General features: G+C 43.2%; 1 protein-coding gene across 1 annotated transcript in view; it reads right to left on the bottom strand.

Moving 5' to 3' along the window:
- Positions 1 to 788: 788 nt before the first annotated feature.
- znf423 (zinc finger protein 423) overlaps positions 789 to 21,927 on the bottom strand; it is an 87,299-nt gene continuing 66,160 nt past the window's right edge. Inside the window, exons 19-21 of the mRNA XM_061283330.1 lie at positions 9,118 to 9,249; positions 8,058 to 8,173; positions 789 to 1,448 (exon numbers count right to left, since the gene is read on the bottom strand). Coding sequence (XP_061139314.1) covers positions 1,419 to 1,448; positions 8,058 to 8,173; positions 9,118 to 9,249 — 278 coding nt within the window. The 3' untranslated portion in view covers positions 789 to 1,418. The remainder of the gene's footprint in view (positions 1,449 to 8,057; positions 8,174 to 9,117; positions 9,250 to 21,927) is intronic.

Below are 21,927 nucleotides of genomic sequence, written 5' to 3'. Positions count from 1 at the left end.
AGTAACAAACGTGGCCGTCCCCCTCCCGCAGTTTGTGGCGGGCGGACGGACGGACGGACGGCAGCGAGCGCTCACTCGATCTACCCGAAAATAAACGCGCGGCACCGCTGTCAAGCTGCAGCGTGGACCGCTGTCACGCGTGACAGCCGCTTACACGTTTGCCCTAAAGCTGTTTACCCCCACGCACCACAGCGTGCCTTTAAATGCTCCACTTTTAAAAGCTAAAGTGTCCACTTCCAGTTCAACGGTCACGCTTGCAGGGACCGTCTGCATCTTGCTTTCGTGGTGAAAAATCACACTTAATTGTGGGCACTTCATTAGAAAGACTTGCACAGTGTACCGAGCCCAATTTCATCCTACGCTGCCATACGGAGCCATTTCATTTCTGTCCACGTCATACATACTAATACTATATCGTAATTTGCATTACTATACAGGCTAGAGAACAACATACAAGGAAAAAGCATTAAAGTAAATCAGGTCTTGTGAATCCCGATGGCAAGATTTGACTAAACTAGAACAAAGATACAGGCCCGGCTAAAAATTCTATTGACTAACACGATGGGAATAAAGTCACACCACACAGAATGTCTTTATTTGTCATGTATTTATTTGTATTTTCTTTTGTAATTGTTTTTGTCTGTACTATTACCATCTGGTTAATTCACATTTAAAAAGCAGTCAGTGACCAGATGCACTGAAATTTGTTTTTATTATTCCTTTTTTTTTTTTTTTTTTTACAATAACTATTAGAGGCCCCATGGAGACTGAAAAAAGAAACACCTGCATGGTTTTCTGGATTTTAATTTGTTCCTTAGTCTTTCTTTCATAGTAATTACAAAAGAGAAGAAAAAATATATATAACAATAATCATAGAAAGGAGATTTGGGAGGGGAACTTACAACCGGAGGACAGACAATCACAAGTACACGACACAAGTACCTATTTAAGGCGAGAAATCAGACATAAATTCAAAGAAAATCAAAATGCATATGGAGGAAGGAAAAAAATCAGCACAGATGAATTGTAATACTAAATATAGGTAGAGAAAATTATGATTTTCTAGAAACTATGAACATGACCCAAAACAAAAAGGTTTCTTTTTTTCCGTATCTCTTAAAAAATAATTACATGTAACAGAGAAAATTTGGCCGGGTCGATTAAAAATACTGCACATACAATACCTTGTTCCACTCCTCTCCTTCATCTCGCTTGCCTTTCTTTATTTAATAGCATATTCCATTAATATTCCGTTCCCCCGCTGCTGCTAATAGCCACACCCAGTGGTGCGATCGTTACACTTTTACATGTGAGTGGCAAATGACACTTTGATTGGCTGTGATGTGGAGATGTAGCTCCCCCGCCGGCTCCGGGTCGGGGGCCCCGACTGAGCCGAGAGATCCTGCCGGGTCTCGGTCTCACTGTGCGTGCTGACTCAGTGTGTGGTTCTGGAGGGGAGGGAAAGAGGGGACAAGTGAGAATACATGATGGGAGAAATAATGGGCTCTGCGCACAATGTTATTTTCTCGACAACGTGCAAAGAGGCGTACGCCGCCTCTGACTCTGCAAACCTGCCAAATCTACAGACAAATTACAAATTAGTAGAGGGACGTGTTAATGCAGTCCCTGTGAAAACTCTTTCAACTTGTTAAAAAAATCAATGTCTTCTCATGTTAGACTTACTGTATGTGTGGAAAAAGAATCATGTGAGATCCTGCTGCTTCACATGCACGCACACACGCACGCACGCACACACACACACACATACACACACATCTGCCCATTGAGTCCCATGTGGCGCCCGCAAATCGGCTGCAATGGGGACCTGAACTGATAATCTGGATTTGTTGGTTTGGAACGCAAAGCCATCACATCTAAAGCAGGGGAAATACTGTGTGTGAGAGTGTATGTGTGTGTTTGTGTGCACGCGATGGCAAGATGATTGGAAAGATTTCTTTGGGAATTCATATGTGTGTATCAGAGAGAAATTTCTTTTCCGATGCTTTTCTCCCGTTCTCCTCTTTTCCCTTGACTGTACAGCTTGTCCTCATGAAACGGTCCTTATCGCTCTCGCTTTCACACACACACACACAGATGCTGAAGAACACTATTCCCAGTGAGACTTTCCCAATCAACGCCCACTTGCACCCCAGCTCCCATCAGCACCCCAAAAAAGCAGTTTCCCCCAGATTAATCACCCTGGCTCACAAACGGGACATAGGGGAGAGGGAGAGAGAGAGAGCGAGAGAGAGAGAGCGTACACACAATACAGAGGAAAGGAGGGCCAGAAATGTGAAGGATTATATGTGGTTTTGGGTGGATAATACTTATTTGTCATTCTGTGGCCCTTATCTGGCTGAGCATGTTCCAGAGAGCCCTATGTTAAGCATGACAGAGTGCACGTACGTGCGCATGAGTGTGTGCATGTGTTTTGAGCGTATCCGTCACCGGGCTTTAGAGTCAAAGCTCGAGCCTGTCCAGGGAAAAATAAAGCATATTAATGCTACACAGAGGCACGCACACGCACAAACACACACACGAACAATGACCATCTCTGTATCGTATTATCCGTCCACCCATCCGTCTGTCCATCCCCACACAAGTCCAGAATGAACCCAAAAACGTCAGAACTGTGTCAGAGGTCCACATGCTAACCCATCACATTGTAAATGATCCCCCTGTCTCTCGCTCTCACTTTCCTGACCATCTGTAGTTCTCCCTCCAAGCCAGTGGAGGTCAGGCGCACTCCTCTTTCAGACCGACAGAAGTCCTAGTCGTGCTTCCAGTAGCGTAACACCACGTCCTCTCCTACCTTACGTCACACTTGACCTCTTAAAGATTGCAAATGGGAGTGGTCTGAGGCAAGGCAAGGTAAAGGAAGGAGGTTGGTGGGGTGTGTGTTGGTGTATTGATTTGTAGATGGCGCAAGGGATGGAGCATAAGGGCAAGGGGAGGAGAGATGGAGGGATACTCCCTGGAGGGAGAGCAGGAGGAAGATGATCAAACAGGAAGCCACTGTGACATGGATGATGCCATCATATGACAGCAGGGGCAAACACCAGCTACCATTTCCTCATTTGTATGTGTTGCTGCTGCAAGTTGATCATCCTGTCACTTAAATGTTGTTAGTCACCTGAATGTTGTTAGTCACTTAAATGTTGTACAGAGGCTGAGATCAAATTCCTTGTTTGGCATGCACAAACTTGGCCAATAAAGCTGATTCTGATATTGTAAGCGGATTAATGGGCGGTTTCCCTTTATATATTTTGGAGAAAAATAATAAATAGCACCGCATCAGCCCAAAAAGACACCGACCGGCGCGTCTGCCAGACGGCCAGTCCAGCCCTGATGGTAACACTGCATATGGAAGCATGTGTGAATGTAAATATTATGTAAAGATAAGATTCTGATGAACTGTCCTCAGAAGAGATGTCTTCCAGGCACGACTGGTCCAGTCCATATCGAGGCCCGTCATTGTTTTTCCTAAACTGCTTAGAGCGAGCGTGTGGAAAGCCAGCAGAGCCCCGAGCCCAGGGGAAATATGGCCTTGTCGCATTACCTACGCACACCACTGCCAGACGCACACATGGGAATGCATTCATGGCCTTGCACTTGCAGCTAAGAGCACACGCATGCACACACACACATTTATGCACATTGAATATGTACAAACACACACAGCGACACACAAGGTCTCCTGTGGAAAGGTAGAAGGGGACGATGTAGGGAGAGAAGAGGAGATGGAGATAAAGAGAAAATGTAATCGGCTTTGTCGTGCACTCTCATTTCTCTTATCTTCTTCATTGCACACTGAATTCCTGTGTGCGCATTTGTGTTGGCTTCTGTTGTCACTTTTGCCAATTGTGTGTGTTCACGTATTGATCATGTCTAAAGTTAGAAAGAGCTCCGCTCACGTCTGGACTTTTTATAACAGGCGAGTGTTGACGACATTGCTTGAGTGTGCGGAGAACAATCCGAATGATGACTTTGAGTCACTCAGTGTGTGTGTGTGTGTGAACGCTACCCTCATGTATCATGGAGTATCTGTCAGTTCATAAATGTGTGTCAAATGCATGTATATATGGGGGTAATTGGAGGCATTCCAAATCTGTGTGTGTGTGTTGCCCTTTTTAACAGTAAATGAAAAATCACCTCAGTGGCCTTGTGGTCTTCCTTGAGTTCAATGTATTTATAGTTGAGTTGACATTCTTCCAACAATGTGCTTCGGGACAAGCAGATGGGCTAGCCTGCTTCCTCTCCTCCCTGCCTTGTCTTTGGCCCCACCCGTCCAGGACAGGATGCTGCCTCGGGAGCTGCTTGAAAATAAACGCACCCGCCTGCACTCACTTACACTTCCGTGGCTACCTTGGTGCTTTGTCCACATGTCTCCCTGTAACTCGTCCATCTCTTCGGCTAAGTGGTAAATGAAACACGCTCGTTAATCCAAAACATGGGTTTCGCCCTCAAATGAGTCACGAGCAGTCCTGATTTTCTCCTCCTCTGGCTCAGTCTGCGTGACCTTCTGTTTGGAGTCTTTTTCTCCCATGGGGACTTGCCCTCCCCTCTGCCCCAGACAGTAAGTACTGGTTTGGACCAGTAAACACACCAAAAATACACTCACAGCACGAAAGGGCGCGTACCCAAAACCGCAACACGAGAGGCAAAGGCACGCACTGTTCAAAAACAAACACACACCTCCGCAGCAAAGGTGTGAGCGCCTTGCTGGAAGCCATTACACAAAGGAGGAAGTGACCTCACTTCCAGCACAGACAGCAAATCACACCGGAACATCACATGACAAATTTGAGTCACACCAAGAGCGTCAACGCATCTTCGGCTCAAGTTCTACCTTCTTGCACACTTACTCACGCGGACGTGGATCATAGAGCACGCGCTGTGATTTCACAGCCAACAGCAACACCAAACATTGTCACAACCCACACAGACCCAAACATAGCAAAGAACACATCAAGCGGACACACACTATTGTGGTTCAGCCGCAAACACATCTTTTATTATTCAGTTAGAGGGAGACGGCGAGGCCCTTTTGGTCTTAGATATAATTCAAACACCGATGATTATACATTAAAGATAGGTGGACATCAAGTATAGCTAGACGAGCAGGAACATAGCAGATATCTGTACAAACAACCTGCGCAATTTAAAAAATAAAAGAATGGCTCAAACGAACGTGTCATCCATTTAGAATACAAAACACGTAGTGCCAAATGAATACATCTCTGAGCATTGTTACGATTCCAAAGGCGAGATATTTCATAGTCTCATTAGATTGTGTCGATGTACCTCCGAGCTTTGGCCCGTGAGTATAAAACCAGTAAATGTTCATTCATTGCATCTAAAAGCATTACAGTGTGTGCATGTAAAACTATAATATTCAAAAGTGCAGGGGCGCAGCATAGGTGGAGAGAAACAACCCACGTACAAAACTAACGACCTCCCCATCCATTCACTTATTCATCTGACCAGCGATCTACCCATCTAGCTCTGATGCAATATTAATTAGCACTAAAGGAGAACAACAGATCCCAGGGATTCAAAGAGAGCCATGACTGGGGAGTTTTAGTGATGGATGGATGGATGGATCAAGGGAAACTTTCAGGGCATGCGGCTGCACAACAGCACCCCTTAGAGGCCCCGGAAAAACAACATGATCTAGAAGTGAATCAGGGAAAAGGAAAAAAAAATGGACAGACAGAAAGCTAAATGAGATCTAGAAGGACCTCGCTGATCAGGCCAACAGCATTTCTTATTTACACAGCCTCCCTCCGTCCCACACACAAACACCCATGCACAAAGACACACAGCAAAACATTTCTTATTTACCAGCTTATGTCTGCACTATTTATGTGGCACCAGGGAGTGGCACAGAGGAGAGGAAGAGAGGAGAGGGGCTAAAATATGCATAGGGGCTGCTTCTTCAGGGACGCACGGGGGGAGTCAGAGGCAGGGAGGCGGGAAGACAAAAAAAAAAAAAAAACGTGAGACAGGGAGAAAGACCGGAAGAGTGGAAATGTATGATAAAACATGGACGGCCAGGGCCGGCATAATGACACTACCCGACCGGACTGTGTATGTGGAAGGAGGGGCAGAGTTGCAAGAAGGCAAAAATGAAGGGGTGAGGAAGGAATCAGTCTGAAGGGAGAGGGAATGATGCAGCGATGTGGCCATGCTGCAATGACCCCTGGGTGTGTGCGTGTGCGTATGTGTGCGTGTACGAGATAGAGGACGAGAGTGTGAGCTGAACATCATATAAACCCTCTGAGGGCTTGAAAGAGGCCAAAGCCTTTTGGAGCTAGCCAAGCAGCCGTCTTCATCCATCCGCACCTCATTAAAACACACACACACAAATAACCCCATTTTACTCACGCACACACGCACAGACACGATAAATGCTAGCAGTGGCATTAACCTCCTTGGTAGGAGCTCTCCATCTCCGCCGGTCGGCCTTTCGGTCCAGCCCACTTAGAGAGCCCTCCTGTGGGACAATGGAGCTGTGGCACGGCAGACTGAGGCTGCAGGTTATCACAAATGCACACACCCGCACACACACACCCGCACACGCACGCACACACTCGTGGAATGGCCACTAAACCGTTAATAAGGTGAATAAAGCCTCAAGTGCAGCAGCCAAAGGGGAAGAAATACAGTGAGTTGAGTGTGTCCCTCAAAAAAAAAAAGGAAAGAATCTTTCATGACCTTACACAACCTTTTTGACTTCCGTATAAACTGGCATGGAGGATAAGACTGACTCGTTGTTTGCGTAGAACTGATTATTGATTGATTTGCTCATTGCAACTATGGTATAGAAACGTGAGGTTTCGGAGACTCTCCACCACTAAAAATGATATTTGAAAAATAGCAATGGGAGAATGATTTATGCTACTCTAAATTCAAGAGGTGGGCCAACTTTTATGATCACATTTTTTTATGTTGTTTTATTAAATAGCCACATGCCAAGTTTTTCAAATGAGTGTTACATTTTTTTTTATAATTTTCCAGATTTTTTAAATAATTTAAATATTATTTTTTGTGTATGTGTTTTGTATTTGTGGAATTAATACTAAACTATTAACCATAAATTTAATCAAATAATAAGTATGTGTAACATTTTTTTCTGCTTATGATTTTAGAATAACTCAGTTATCGAAATACATTTTCATAGGTGAGGAGTCACCCGGGACATGTGCATAAGTGAGAGAGGAATGTCAGCATGTGGACCGTGAGTTGTGTCTGTGTGGACATTAACCGTCAGGGTCCAATAGGTACCCCGCTGTCAAATTGACTGGCCGGCCATATGCCCACCAACATCAGTCCTACATCACTGCCACAACACGTGTGTCCATCTTTTGGCTGCAAAGTAGGACAGTAGATTATTTATGTAACTGTCAATCAGCTACCATTTCCATATGACATTGTCAACTTTTCATTTGTTGCTAATGGACCAAAGATCCCGGAGTTGTTAATGCTCCTAGGATGGCATGAATTTAAGAGATGACTGCTGTTCTTCAAGGGGGCTTTCAAATATCAATTAGGAAAAGTGCACAATGCTAGATGCTAATTATGCCTTCATCTTAAATAGCAACTGAGGTTTGTTAGTCATACAGTCATACAATCCATTGGCAGCTATGATTGTGTCACAGAATACATGAAAAGAAAAGTATTTGCAGTGGGACCTTTAAATTTTGTTTGGTTGATTCTGCATCAATTATTAACACTGTCATCTGTGCGCTGCAAAAAATGCTCATATTTACAATAGTTTGCAAATAAAACGGTGGCATAAATTGTGTATAAAAAAACTTTTTATATAGTTTGTAGTGCTTTAGTTATCGCATAAGTTGAAAAAGGTCAACACTTGGGGCTCACTGATCTGGCGCGAGATGACATCGGTAGATAATGACGCGATGAAATGCAAGATTGGCAATTAACCTCATAACTGACCAGTCCACAGCTGGTCTATAACCTCCACTCGGATGACTGATCCCATTGACGCATTGGAACACATGCATGCACACGCGCGCAGGAAGAAGCCAACCTACCTGCAGTTCAGTCTGAAAGAAGAACTTCTGAGGACACTGCGAACAGTCGTAGATTTTGTCCTCTTGACCGTGCACTGCAAAGATGTGCTGCTGCAGCTTGTTGGCCTGTACAAACACTGGCGGGAGAAAAAAAACACAGAAGTCTCAACCTTTATGTAAAAAACTTTTTTTCAACTGGCTTCAACTTTGCAAAAGTGCTCCATTGGAGTGACCTCTAGTTTAACTATTCAAGACAGCGTCTGATTTATTGACTGATAGACCTTACTGTAAAAAAGTTTGTGATTATTGTGCGCGTAACAGATCATAAACAGTGTACAAATAATCACAGGTTGAAAGAAAATGCCAAAAAATGGGAGAGCAGCACATTGGATGAAGCAGGGGAAATAAGCAGAGAAAACAAGAAGAGCTATCCTCAGCAGACCTTGTGGTATTTATCAATAAATTATCCCTCCTTTTTTAACTTTTGCTCCACTGTTGTTTCATGGAGTTTTTTTTCCTTTCTTTTGCTTCTCTTTTGTTTCAGTAAACTTCTGATTTTCACTGAGTGTGTATGTGTTGAATTATTAAGACTCCCCATAGGAGCGCTGGGCATTTTACTAATTCATAGGCCACCGAGGAATAGAGTTAAAGTTTAAAGCACTGCTGTGCACCTGGGGAACGAGCACACAACACAAAACTCGACTCAACAACTGGAGAAGGCCATCAGAGAGATAGTGACATGGGGAGCGTAAGTGCGTGTACAGAGAAGGGCGAAGAAAACGCAGATGGAGAGTCAGAACAAGGGAGGGTCAAAAGCAAATGTAGAAAACAGAGAGATTCGGAAATCAGAACATTGTGCATGATATTAAAAAAAAAACATTAAACAGCATAAAGACATCTACCATATTTGATGTGACACCATTTTGGTATCATATTCAAGGGTTCAAGGAACGTAAACAAACAACATAAAAAAAAAAAAAAAACAACGAACCAAAAATGTACTTCTTGAACGGCTAATCAAGCACTTCCGTGTTCCCTACAGAATGTCCTTGAAGGTGAACATGTACTGTTTTTCTCTCACCTGTGAAGCAGACGGGACACTTGAAGGTACCTCCCATGCCTTCGAAACTGTGTTCTATCAGGTGGCAGAGCAGCTTGGCAGGTGAATCAAACATCTGGTTACACAGCTTGCACTCGTGATTGATGCCCTCCTCTGCAAATAGGACACGGATACATATGCACGTTAAGGCTGGATCGAGCAATATGGAAAAAAAAAGACATATTTTACATTTAATAATACAGTGTTCACGCCAGATGTTTGAAACAGATACACCAGACAGCAACACCGTGAGGTAGTAACACAAGTACAAAGACACAGTCGCTCACTGCTTGAAAACTGGATTAAAAGTGAGTTAAAAGTTGATCGAGAATGACCAGAGCAGTCATTTCGAATCTGAGTCCCTATAGATGTTCCATCAAGCTGATTACAGACTGGATGCTAAACTAAAAAAGTCCTAAGTTTGTCCTTAGCAGCATTTTCTTCTCCGGGGTACATTTGTTTTGGGATACATCAGTCACGTCCATCTTCTTGTCATCCCTGCCGCACGTTGGGCTTTTATTTCCCATCCCCTGTCGCACGCTGAACAGCCGACGGTCCCAATGCTACGCATGCCCCAACTGGTAATTGCCTGTCCTCCCCACTGGGGCCGTGAGTGATCTATCGCTATCCTGTAGCCACCCTTCCGTCTCTCGGTCCTCGTTATCCGACGGCCCCCACTGTCCGGTGTATCCCCCACTTAGCTCGTCGCTCACTTTATTTATCGTCATCCCGGTCCCTCGGTTGCTGATTAATTTGGACGGCCGAAAGCCCATTTACTCGTCCCATTAAATTTTGGGACAAACCCACCACAATTTAACGATATAAACGTATAACATTCAAGTTTTTATTTGAATTTTTATGAGTGCACATCTGCATGATTCGGTGCGTCACGGTTTTTCATAACGTGCTGTATGTTATCGCAACTCACAATTGCGCCGCATGCCTCGATATAAATGTATTTAAAAAAAAGAGCCAGGCTGTTTCTTTTTACAAGGCCATGTGGCCATCTGCTGCCTGCATCTGCACTTTCTTTTGGGTTTCCTGCTTGAAGAACTCTACATGGAACACCACAGAAAAAGTTAACGGCTTGTGTCTCAGTGTCATCGTTCCTCAATGCTCTCAGCACCTCTAAGAGATTAATATTACATTTTTCGGACTATCAGGCGTACTTAAAATGACAAAAAAAAATTTGTATGCCATAAAATCAAGCGCGCCTTATGACTGTGGAACTGAAGTTGGAAAAAAAAAAAGTACGGTACTGGTTTGGTTAATTAAATGTTCCTTGATGGAAATATATCATTTCCAAATTTACAGGGCTGTTCATTGAGACTGCACCTTATAATCCGGTGCACCCTATAGTCTGATAAATACGGTAATAAAAATCTAAAATATAGAATCAAGACACTACTTGTAAAATATTATTTAATAAATGTACTCCTGTGATAAGTGACACACAAAAAAGCATTTATCAGTCAGCACAACAAGCTGCAGTCGATTGTGAGGCTAATAACATCTTTAGTCAGACATCCATGACACCCATACTGACAAGTACACACACACGCACACGCTCACACACATTGCCAGCTTTCCTTGCCTCAAAGGCCGACAAGGGTGCCCTAATCCTGCTTCAATAGTTGCCTGCATGTGTGTGTGTGTGTCTGGTGCCACAGAGGCTTACAAGGATGGTATGCTCCACGACGGGCGCCCCCCAAACATCACCCATACACGGCAAGCCTCAAAGACCGCCGGGTTATGTGGGGCGCCAGAGTGTCCGAGGCCCGGCGAGACTGATACGAGTTCATTATCATTGACGAGGACATTGAAGCGGCGAGGGGGGAAGTCATATGGTGGGCGGCAAAGAATGACAGACGGCGTTGTAGTTTAATCAATTGTTTCACACTACGATTATGATAGTGTTTAAGAATATGGCAATTTTTTTAAGGACATTTGTATTTTTTCGATATTTAATTGGGTTGTCCGGAACAAGGGCCTCCAACTACTATGCGGTTGTGTGTGCGTCATGAAAGAGTTGTCTTTTGTGACAAACACATTGTTTTGATCAGCATGTGTGGGGACGGCACGCTCGATATGCCATCTCCCCCTGAGACCGAGTTTGTGCACGAACGTTTGTGTGTGTGACTCATAGTGAGATGACAAAGTCGCAGAGTATCCCGCCGTTACACTTTGTCTCACGGGGTGCATTTGACGCACACAAGTACGGGAGGCCCATGCTGGGGCAGAGAACGTAGGGGGAAAAAAGAGGGATGAAAGAGACAAAAAAAAGGGGCAACCCGGGTGAAGGTTAATACTGGGATTCTGTGACAATGTATTTTAGGGAGATTTAAAATAAGACATTTCTGTCTTTTTCCACATATATATAAGAAAAAATATTCACTAACGTTTGTTCCAGGAGTGCTAACAATTCTCATAATATTACTTTCTGGGCTTGATTGGTTGCCATGACAACGCCAATGACAAGAAGGGCACGAGGAAGACATTTTTACTTCCTTTTCTCATTGAGGGTTACACTATTGAGCCGAACATTTTTTTTATTCATTATCTGGAAAGAAAATATACATCTTTTTTAGGAAGTTCAGGTTCAAGTTCAAGATAAAGAAAATTGGTGTTTGGTGTTATCAAGAAAACAAACAAATAAATTGCCAAGATTAAGTCTCCTTCCCAAAACAAATATCTTTGTATTACCAAGATTGAGCTGTAAGAGGCAGCATGGTGCCACAGGGCATCGAGACCGTGGGAAGATACAAAGAGGTATAGTAATTAGACTAGCAAAACTAGTCTTGCTTGCTGTCACTCATTTGGTGAAAACGTCTTACATGTACTTGTCACTTTCACAGCGGCGAATAGCAACACATATCATATTGAATATGTTTATCATTTACAGTTGTCACAGCCATTTTTTTGAGCGAGAAAGGAGGGAAAACATTCTTAAAAAATCCCACAACTCAGGATAGTTGGTCATGATAGTTTTCCATTTTAATATTGCCGTTGCTAATTTCGATTGTCAGGGAAAATGCTCAAATTTGGCCTGATTGTTGGTATCCGCGTTAGCTTGAGTCTCTCTCATCTTACCCTCCACTCTCTCTGCTAATTGACCAGAGGAGAGGGACCAGGTGGCATCACGCACGCACACACACACACACACACACACACACACACACACACACACACACACACACGCACGCACGCACGCAAAAACGCACACACACTGAGTGAAACATGCAGCAGAGCATAAATGAGCTTGGCGGTCCCTAAGGTGGCTGCCTACCCCCTATTACATACCACACTGACGCAAGCACATACACACAGACACAAACGTCCTATCTTACTATAGACTGTGAAGCTCCTCAGGGTATTCAGGCACCCACTAACCCTAAAACCCCACGCCCCTTTTTCCTCTATTACTACCTCAGCAATGGCTGCAGGGGGTCCCTGGGGTACCAACCCTCCATTACTGCCCCTCCTTGCACTTGTCGAGCCCCTCCTTCCCAAAACTATTTGAAACAGTGTGTGTGTGGGGATGAGATGTAGGCATGCGTGCGTGTTTGGTCTCTCGCGGCGCAGAGGCCGTCAAGGATGCCAGGCGATAGATGGTGAGGACAGCAAGGGGGACGGCAGCCAAAAGCGAGGCGCAGAGGGGAAAAGACGGCTGCAGACGGGATGGAGGGAGAGAGACGGCGGGATGGAAGACATGAAGGGTGGAGGGGGGTACCTGAGAGGGTGGGAGATAAAGTGGAGCCAGAAGGAGAGCAGTAGATGGAAGGTGGAGGAATAGCAAAATCTCTAGGGGCTTTGCGCAAGGTGTGTTTCCATAGCAACCAAGTGGAGGGGGTTGGGGAGGTTCAGGGGGTGAGATTGACCCATTGGTAGTGTGGGGGCTGGACAATACACGCACACAAAACCTGCTGCAGTGCTGGAGGGGTCCCAAGTGTACCCCCACCTTACTCACCCTCTCCGTCTCTCCAGCTCCCACACACACAAACGGAGACAAAGAATGCTGCAGTGTGGAGGTCCCTCGGGTATCCTCCACCCACACACACTTTCTCCCTTTCTCATTTTCTATCCCTCCTCTAATTCTATCACTCGCTCCGTGAGGTAAATGTCAATATTTTCATCATCTGAATACTCCTTATCTCTCTGTGTGGATTTTCCTTACTTTAGACTGAATGACAATGAGTGATTGTCCAACCTTTGAAAGCAGGGTTTGACATTGCGATAGGTTCATTTTATAGCCTATCGCAAAGCCAGCTCCCCGAAATAAAATCGCAAGCACAGTTCCGACACCGAGATTTGTGTTTGTACTTTAAAGGAGAGCGTGATTATAGTCTGCTAACTTCATGGTGTGTTTGTTTTTGGAATCCCTGTTGGGCTCCAGGCCCACGCTGCAGCCGTAGAAAGACAGCATGGAAACCAAGACGACAAACAACTCAACAATGGATTTGCTGTTGACGTACACGGCAAGTGAAGCTCGCATGATACGGTTATTAAGATGCCTCCAGTTAAAATGATTCTAGAAATGGCCAGGTTGTTCAGTTGCGAGCAGTGGGGATTTGTGTTCGGCATGCAAAAAGGTCTTTCGGAGCCGGCAGCTATCGAGCTTTTAGTTAAAGTAGAAGTCTTGTTCATGCGTACAATTGTAGCCTATTTTAAGTTACGCAACACTACAGTAATGACATTTAGTAGCTGTAAATAAAATATCAATACATTGGCACCTTGGGATACCAGTGACACGACTAAAAACTTTTTTGAGACAAAAGCCATCCTTTTGGCATTTTTTTTGCTTTTTATTTTTCTCAACAAATAACATCAATCTCACGGCTATTGAACACAAACAGTGGCGCAACACATGTAGAGTGATAATACTCACAAGCATAAAAGTAATTTTATGACAGGAGGAGTTATGATTGACTCCATATGTCATATGCCGTGAAGGTCAAGACTGGGATTGCGCCATTTCTTGCCTTTATTGGCAACTCCAATGAGTGACTTGAAGGTTTCTTGTACAATTTGATACAACATAATCAACTAGGTTCATGGTGTAAGAATAGGTCCAAAATCAATAATGAAAAAATAATAAAAATGAGTCACACAGCAAAACATAAACATACTATTGGCAAGCCAGACTGGCATATGGCGATGGCCGGTTAGCAAGCACAAATTGGCATGCGGTGCACAAGTGCATGTGTGTCTTGGAAGGAGAGTCGGTATGCGTGTGTGTGTGTGTTAAGGATGGGTTTTCCCTTTCAGATTACATAACAGTAGAAGTGTGCTGTGAAATCCAGCAGCCTCAAAAACAGAACACACACACACATATACACACGCACGCACACGCAGGTCAGTGTACATACCCACGAATCACAGAAATACAGAATTCTGAACATACAGTAGTAGTGCTACAAGTGTAAGCACGTTTTTCTTTTTTTTTTTTAGATTCATGCTGTGGTTCGAACAATTTTCTTGACAGTGAACGCAACTCAATTCACTTCACTATAAGAATTAGTTGGGCAGTTTGGGAACAATTCACCCAAAAGGTTGTTTATGGCCATGCCCAGTTGAAGTTTACTGCCAAACTAAATATAAAAGAAAGAGAATTTCACATTCGGACATTTAAAACTCAAGGCATATGTTCTGTATATTTTTATAACGGAAACTATCAATGAGTGCTATATCTATTTTTATAAACATGTTGCAAAATGTTTTTGTTTGAGTGGGGGGCAGCATTAAGGAAAGATAATTAAACTCGTACCTTAATAATATCTAGTTAGAAAATAAAATTAATAATATCAATATGGATGAATATGACAAAAAAATTCAACTAATATAAACATTGTTTGATTGTCATTTTCTGAACCTGCATTGTAGTTAACGCACTGAAATTAATAATGGCCTGACAACACCACCGCAGGATCATTTCACTTCACAATACGGAGGGCACTTGACCGCAATAACAAGCAGGTAATATGAATGTCTTGTATCATGCTATCATAATGAGACTTTAATTAACATTCAACAAGGAGAGCAGCGCACATCATTGCTCCAGCCTTGGAATCATTGCACAGGATTTTCACGGGAAAATAGGGAATTACCGCTTCCTCCAACAAACACACGCAAACCCTAACACACCGGCGCGCGCACACACACACACACTTTTTGGCTTGTTAGGAGGGATGAGGGTAATGAATGCAGAGTATATTTCTGTTTAGAATCTTAATTGAAAGCTTGAAAGTAGCCTGGAGGGAATAAGCTTAATCAGTGCGAATAAACCATAAACACACATCCACGCACACGCAAAGAAGGAGTCTGCAACTATGGTAGCATTTACAATGTAATAAGCCCTCTTTCTTCTAATAGATTTTAACACCACCTCTTTTGTACAAACACTTGACCTTCCCATCACACATGTTGCATTTGTTCATTTGTTTGTCAATGTTGGGGAAAAGAGTAGACTTGCATATCATCCATTCATTTTCTATTATTGCTACTTGTGGGGACCATGCAAAATGGATGATTTTTTATTTATTTTTTTGGAAAAAATAAAACCCCAAACGTTGGCATTCAACAAAAATATTCCGTCGGTTCAGAAGGAATGTTTCTTTTATCGAATACTGATCAAGTGGGAAATTTCCCAATGGCTAATTTCAGAGAAATATTTCAACACTGACTATATCTTAAAAGGTTATGAAAGATTAGAACAGGCACACAAAGCCCACCCATCAAGGTTAGCGTGCATGTCCGTATCCAGGGCTAATTACCATGGCAACCATAATCAAGGTTCTGATCTATGCAGTTGTCAAGGTGGTAGAGAAAGGGTCAAATCTGAATGTCTTGTCTGTCAATCAGTGTTTTGAAAAATCGTGCAATTCCATGGTCATATGATATGGATGCAAAGCGTGTAGCGGGATGAAAATGATTGACGGAAGGCTAACCAGGGAGATGTGACGGAGTGACATGTGATTCACTTCTCATTCCTTTGGATGAAGTATATGAGAGAGTTGAGCGGCTGTGTTTACCTGCATTTATATAATCCCCCAGCTAATGTGTGCTCGTGTGTGTGTTTGTTAATATCATATTTATTTTTGCCTGTGTGTGGCTCTTTAATCTGCATTCTCAGGGGGAGTCGAAGGGAGCTAGCCGGCTTATCCGTGCCGCATCTTTGAAATGCCACAAAAACACCTATCAAGATAGACAACCATCGGTGACGTGTGAGCGACTTACTCACTGTGTTAAGTAGCTCATTTTCTTTTTTTAGCAATCCCTATTTATTCCATTTGTACATTCCAACAATAATGCGCTCGCTGACCCCGTACGCTTGCATGATCTAAAAGCATGAGTACTAAAAGAGGAGGAAGGAGGAGAGAAGCCAAGCCAATAAGAGTGCACAGCGGGATGCTAATAATGCAGCTCCAGCTGTTCCAGTTAACCTGCAAGCTGCCCATCTGGACCCAGAGAGAGGAAGAAAGGTGTAGAGTGTGAGACAGACAGCAGATAACAGATAGGCCGCAAGTGTTTTGCTCCAATTTGACAGCTAATTTAGTCTCAATTAAAAGGATACGAATGGAACTAATGTTGCATCCAACCTCCACAGATGAGACTTTGGACTGCAAACAAAAATGCTAAATTATTCTTTGAAACAGGTTGGAGGGAAGAAAAAGGGAATTTTTTTTTTTTTGACAAAGTCGTATCAATCAACCAAGAAAATCGATCGACACAAGGGCACTAATCCATCTGATTATCCGATGAAATAATTGAGGGTAATCGATTTCCAAAAACATTTGATAATGTCAGCCCGACCTTTAAATAAGCTGTGGCAAGGTTAATCTCTAATCACTCAATAGGTGCAATTATATCCTCTGCTATCACACAGGTCACATGAACATGCGTGTGGCCCAGGAAAACACACACACACTAGGAGTGACCTTGCTTCCAGCCTGTCCGCTATGTCCTCGCCCTACACATCCCCCACCAAGCCCTACTGCCTGCGTCCATGAACCCCTCGCAAGCAATGCCAGGCCAGGGCATGCCAAGATGCACCTCGCTGAGGTCCTTCAAAAACAAAACAAGCAGCCAGACTTTTACAACAAGGTTTTGACAACGCTTTTATCTGCCACTCAGACTAGGAAAGACACTGTGAAGAAGACCAGCAACAGAATATGATTTGTATTGATTCAAAACTTTGGGGAAAAAAAATCACACACAAGATACAGAGCAAGCCAACTTTGCCCCCCTCCTAAAGCACAAAAGCATTGCCCACACATACACACCCACACACAGCAGAGCATGCTAATGAAGACAGTAAATCATGACGAGGTCATGTGTGGAATAGCTTGCCAGATATCTGCAACATGGCCGGAGACCTCCCATAGCACATCACACATATGTGCTTGTGTGCGTGTATTGTATGTGATGCCACAACAAGGCAAAAAAAATAACACTATAAACTATTCATTAACATTGAGACTACCACTGAATGTGTTTCCATTGCCCGTATAAAAAGTTGTGTGGGTCACCCAACATCAGGTGTGGAGAGGCTGCAAGAAAATAAATACATAAATAAATAAACAAACGGGGGGGGGGGGGGGGGGGGAGTAAAGTGGATGCTTGTGGCAATGTTAATCCACAAAACAAAGTTATACATTATGTGAAAGGTCCAAATCAGTTTAAAAATAATCAGCTTCAAGGACATTGGGAATGACAATTGAAAGGTTGTTACCTTAAATCTTCAAATTCATGTTAACTTAAATGCATAACGATGCATGCAACACGAGGAAATACGAATGAAAAAATTTCCCAAACACAAAAGAATAATTCTGCTACCATCTCCAAAAGTGGAAACCTGGCCAAACTATTTAAATTGCCAAAAACATGCGCTTTAAATAAATAAAATAAAAAATGTGCTTTTTTCTTTAGCTCTCACCCACCAGCACACAAAAACACACACTTTCCCTTTGTCTGCTTCAAATACAAACAAATAAATAAATCAACACACGGCTATTAATTATTCTGAGGCAGGAATCAAATATACATGTGCCTAGAGATTCCTGTGTGTGCGTGCGAATGCAACTTGTGAAGAGAATCCCCAAAGATGGATGGAAAGGCAGCCCTGCAGAGCCACCGACACACAAGAGCAGAGCGATGAACAGTCAGGTAAACAGTCACATTTGAGAACAGAAAATGATAAAATGGTCTTGCTTTTTGCTCTATTAAAGCAATAAGGCTTGATCTAATCATAAAAAGAATAAAAAGGTAAGCCTATACAATATTTCACATGAGGTGGATCAAGTCTGTCTTTATGAGGAACAATAACAATAGTGCCACTAGATATCTAAAATGTAATATTTTATAATGCCTATGCTCTTCTCTAAGCTCATCAGTACAGCACTGAGTTCGAGTATCCGAGTACTGTTATATTGGCTGCCGACGTGTTTCGTTTGTTTTCCATCCAGTGCTTGAAAGGTTACAGCACGACAACATGGATGCTAACTCGTATTAGCATTGAGAGGCACGGTACTGCCTTTCATCAGGCAGTTGTCTGGTTATTTTAAATGCAAAAGGTGTAATTCATTTTTTTTTTTACATTTGTTTTGACAATAAGCTGCATTAAACATTTTGAAACATCTTTTCTTGATAAAATGTTGACTATATGAAAATATTTGATACAGCTTGTGTCGTCTGTCGTGACAATGTGCATGTCTAAGTCATTCATAGGCAAACGTTATGTTACCTTTAGTTTCTCTGAAAATGTTCAGCTCTAAGTGAACACTTTTTTTTCCCTCAACATGTACACACGTTCATGCAATAAAATGTTAAACAACCCACAAAACACACAAGAACAAAAAATGGTATTTTATGTTTCACGACACCAGCTCCGTAACACCCGTTGCACACTTGTACGCATCAAACGGCAAAAATATATCCTATGCTAAAAAAGCATAAAATAGCTGATAACGGATTAAACATTTAAGTTCATACACACACAGACACACACACACACACACACAAATGCGTATGCATAGACAAGTGCTCAGTCAAACAGTTCTCCAGCCTACTTAAGAGAGTTCACATGTAGAGCAAAGCCACTACTGGGAATCACAGTTTAGCCCCTTTCTCTCTCATCGCCTCGGTCTCTGTGACTCACAAACACCCAGTGATGCAAGAACACACAAATGGATTTATATTCACAAAGTCTCACACATATCCTACACGGCGAGTGTCTCTTTGTCAAGGCTTCGGGTTTTATCATTAATTATATTTGACGCCTCTCAGCGTGCCTGCGCGAACGTGTGTGTCTACAACATGTCCCGAGGGGCTGAGTAGGGAAAGTGAGGTTCAAAGACCCCCTGACAGAATGCTAAATCAATATTAATACATGCTCGCACACGAATGCGGTTATGCATACACACACCTCCAACAAAGAGAAGTCAGTGCGGTGGTTAGGGGGCATTGTTTCATTGTCTCCGCTGTCTTCCTCCGCAGCCACTCTTTGTCTTCCTGCTACGAAAAAATGTCTGTGTACATGGATTACGTGCTAAAGTGGTAATGTGTGATCCAAGTAATGAGGTTGTCATATGTTCAAACACATTGTGTCCTCTACTGACAAGCTGCCTCTGGATCACAATATTTAGCTTATAACAAAACGGATTGTTTGGGTTGAGGTCTGGCACCTGTGCAGTTTTTGACACTCCAAATCAAAGCACATCCAGATTGTGAGTCCGTGTAATTGGTTCACCTATTCCTGACACCATCTTATTAAGGACAAGTTAGGTTACTCGGAGTTTATCGTCTCAGCATGCACGGAAAAGTAAAAGGTGCATTGATTCCGACACTTTGCTTTCACCTTTTTTTCTCCGACGACATGTGACAAATGTTGATGGCACACAAACATCAATAACACACTTGTGAGCTGTCACATGTGCTGCAGTTTCAATCGCAAACACATCCTTAGAAGAAACACGGGAAGCCGCGAGCCATACAAACGAGTCACGCTAGCTAGCGGCTAGCCGTGGTGCGAACCTGCAGAGATCGAGCGCCACTCTGTGACAATTTTCAAAAACACACATTTACGAACTTGAGCATCTGTCAGTTTGTTTGCCAATTTGGGATTTTTGTCAGACTCTCCCCAAATATTGAAAACCATCCTCTGCCCAGGAGTTAGAGAACAACAAATAATCAGGTCAACATGTGCGCGCCTTATGGAAACAATAAAACCACACTGGTGTTTACAATAATAAAATACTCTACATCAACACTTGTTTGCATTAACTGGAGCGTATGCGTACGCAAATGAAACTAATGGGCTTATTTGTAAGGACGTAACAGCTGGAGTTGGAGAACCACTGTCTAGCCAGCCAGCCATACACATGTAGCTTTTACTAATTGCCACTCCAGCCAACCATGCTCGACCAAACATTGTCTCATGGCTCACTTCATAGCAGAGACACCGCATGTGTGTGTGTGTATAATGAGTTCATTGTTCTATTCCCTTTGTCATTTATCACTCTCAACCTTCAATCCACATCAAAATAACATCTGTCAAATTTTGTCCAAATACACCAGACAGACACAGATGTTGTCTGGACAAACACAGCACAAACTCGCATGAACACACACTTCTGGAACACAAAAAACAATTAGATCATAAATGGGTGTGTTGAATCACACAACAACTCATCTGGGTATAAGGTGCTCTGTGTATTCCAGATGTGCGTTTTGAACCACAACACCCCACCTGGACACCCTCCCACTCCCTAAATCACTATTCAAAACAGCCTCACATATACAACAATGCTTATTTCTGCACTACAGGACTCATATTTGGAAAGCAGAAGCTTAAATATCAGATTTCAATTACTCACAGTCAAGCATCCTTGCAGTGAGGAGGAAATGACGTCGTAATTGTTTCCCGTCAGCTCTCTCTCGCTACTGCGGTCTCACAAAGAGCGCGCTACCTGCGAAGCCCCGGGAAATGGAGGCAGAGGACCCTCCTAATGACTTAATAGAGCTCATTAACTGTGATAAGACATCCAATCAGTACTCCGCCTTCCTGAAAGGCTCTTGTTAGGCGCTAATTAAAGAACCAATCACAGCGGGCAGGGAGGATGCACAGTAACTGCAAGCAAAATGAAACATTCAACAGAATTTCATCAAGCTTTCAAAAAAAAACATATTAAAACTAACTAGGTGAGTGTGTTTTCTTGTTAATTGTTTCATACCTAGACAGTATGTGGACACTGTAAGTGTCTTTTATAGGCTATGGTACGCCACAACCACTACATATTTCTAAAAGCTACAACTGGTTCTCAACCCCACATCATCATCATCACCTTTTGTAACTCTCTCTCGTTCTCTTCTGTCTTCCAAGGATGGTGTTCATGCAGCGTGGATTTCTCTCTCTCTCCCTCTCCTCCCGACCCCCCCTCAATCTGGGCTCCATGCTGCGCTGGTTTAATTGCAACAGCACCCTCGTGTGCCAGCCGGGCACAGAGTGTGTGTATGTGAGTGTTTGATGAAGAGACAGACGAGGGGGATGGAAGGAGAGACCTCCTAAGAGTGTTCAAGGATAAGCAGCAGGATGCAAGCCACCTTTCTATCTCATCTCCCACCCTGTTTTCCATCTCCACCTTCCCTTTCAGTATTAACTTCCTTGCCATTACTCTCCCAATTCCTCCCTTTGGCTATTTTTCTAAAGTACACAATCGGGGGACATGCTTCTCTTTTTGATTAATATTCCATATCTTCTCCCTTCTTCTCAGCAACAACTTGTCTTCTTCCCACCAT

This window comes from Syngnathus typhle, linkage group LG7, assembly GCF_033458585.1.
Source record: "Syngnathus typhle isolate RoL2023-S1 ecotype Sweden linkage group LG7, RoL_Styp_1.0, whole genome shotgun sequence".
Classification (NCBI taxonomy): Eukaryota; Metazoa; Chordata; class Actinopteri; order Syngnathiformes; family Syngnathidae; genus Syngnathus; species Syngnathus typhle.
Note: the sequence above shows the minus strand (reverse complement) of the source record. Positions and strands in the feature narration are given on the sequence as shown.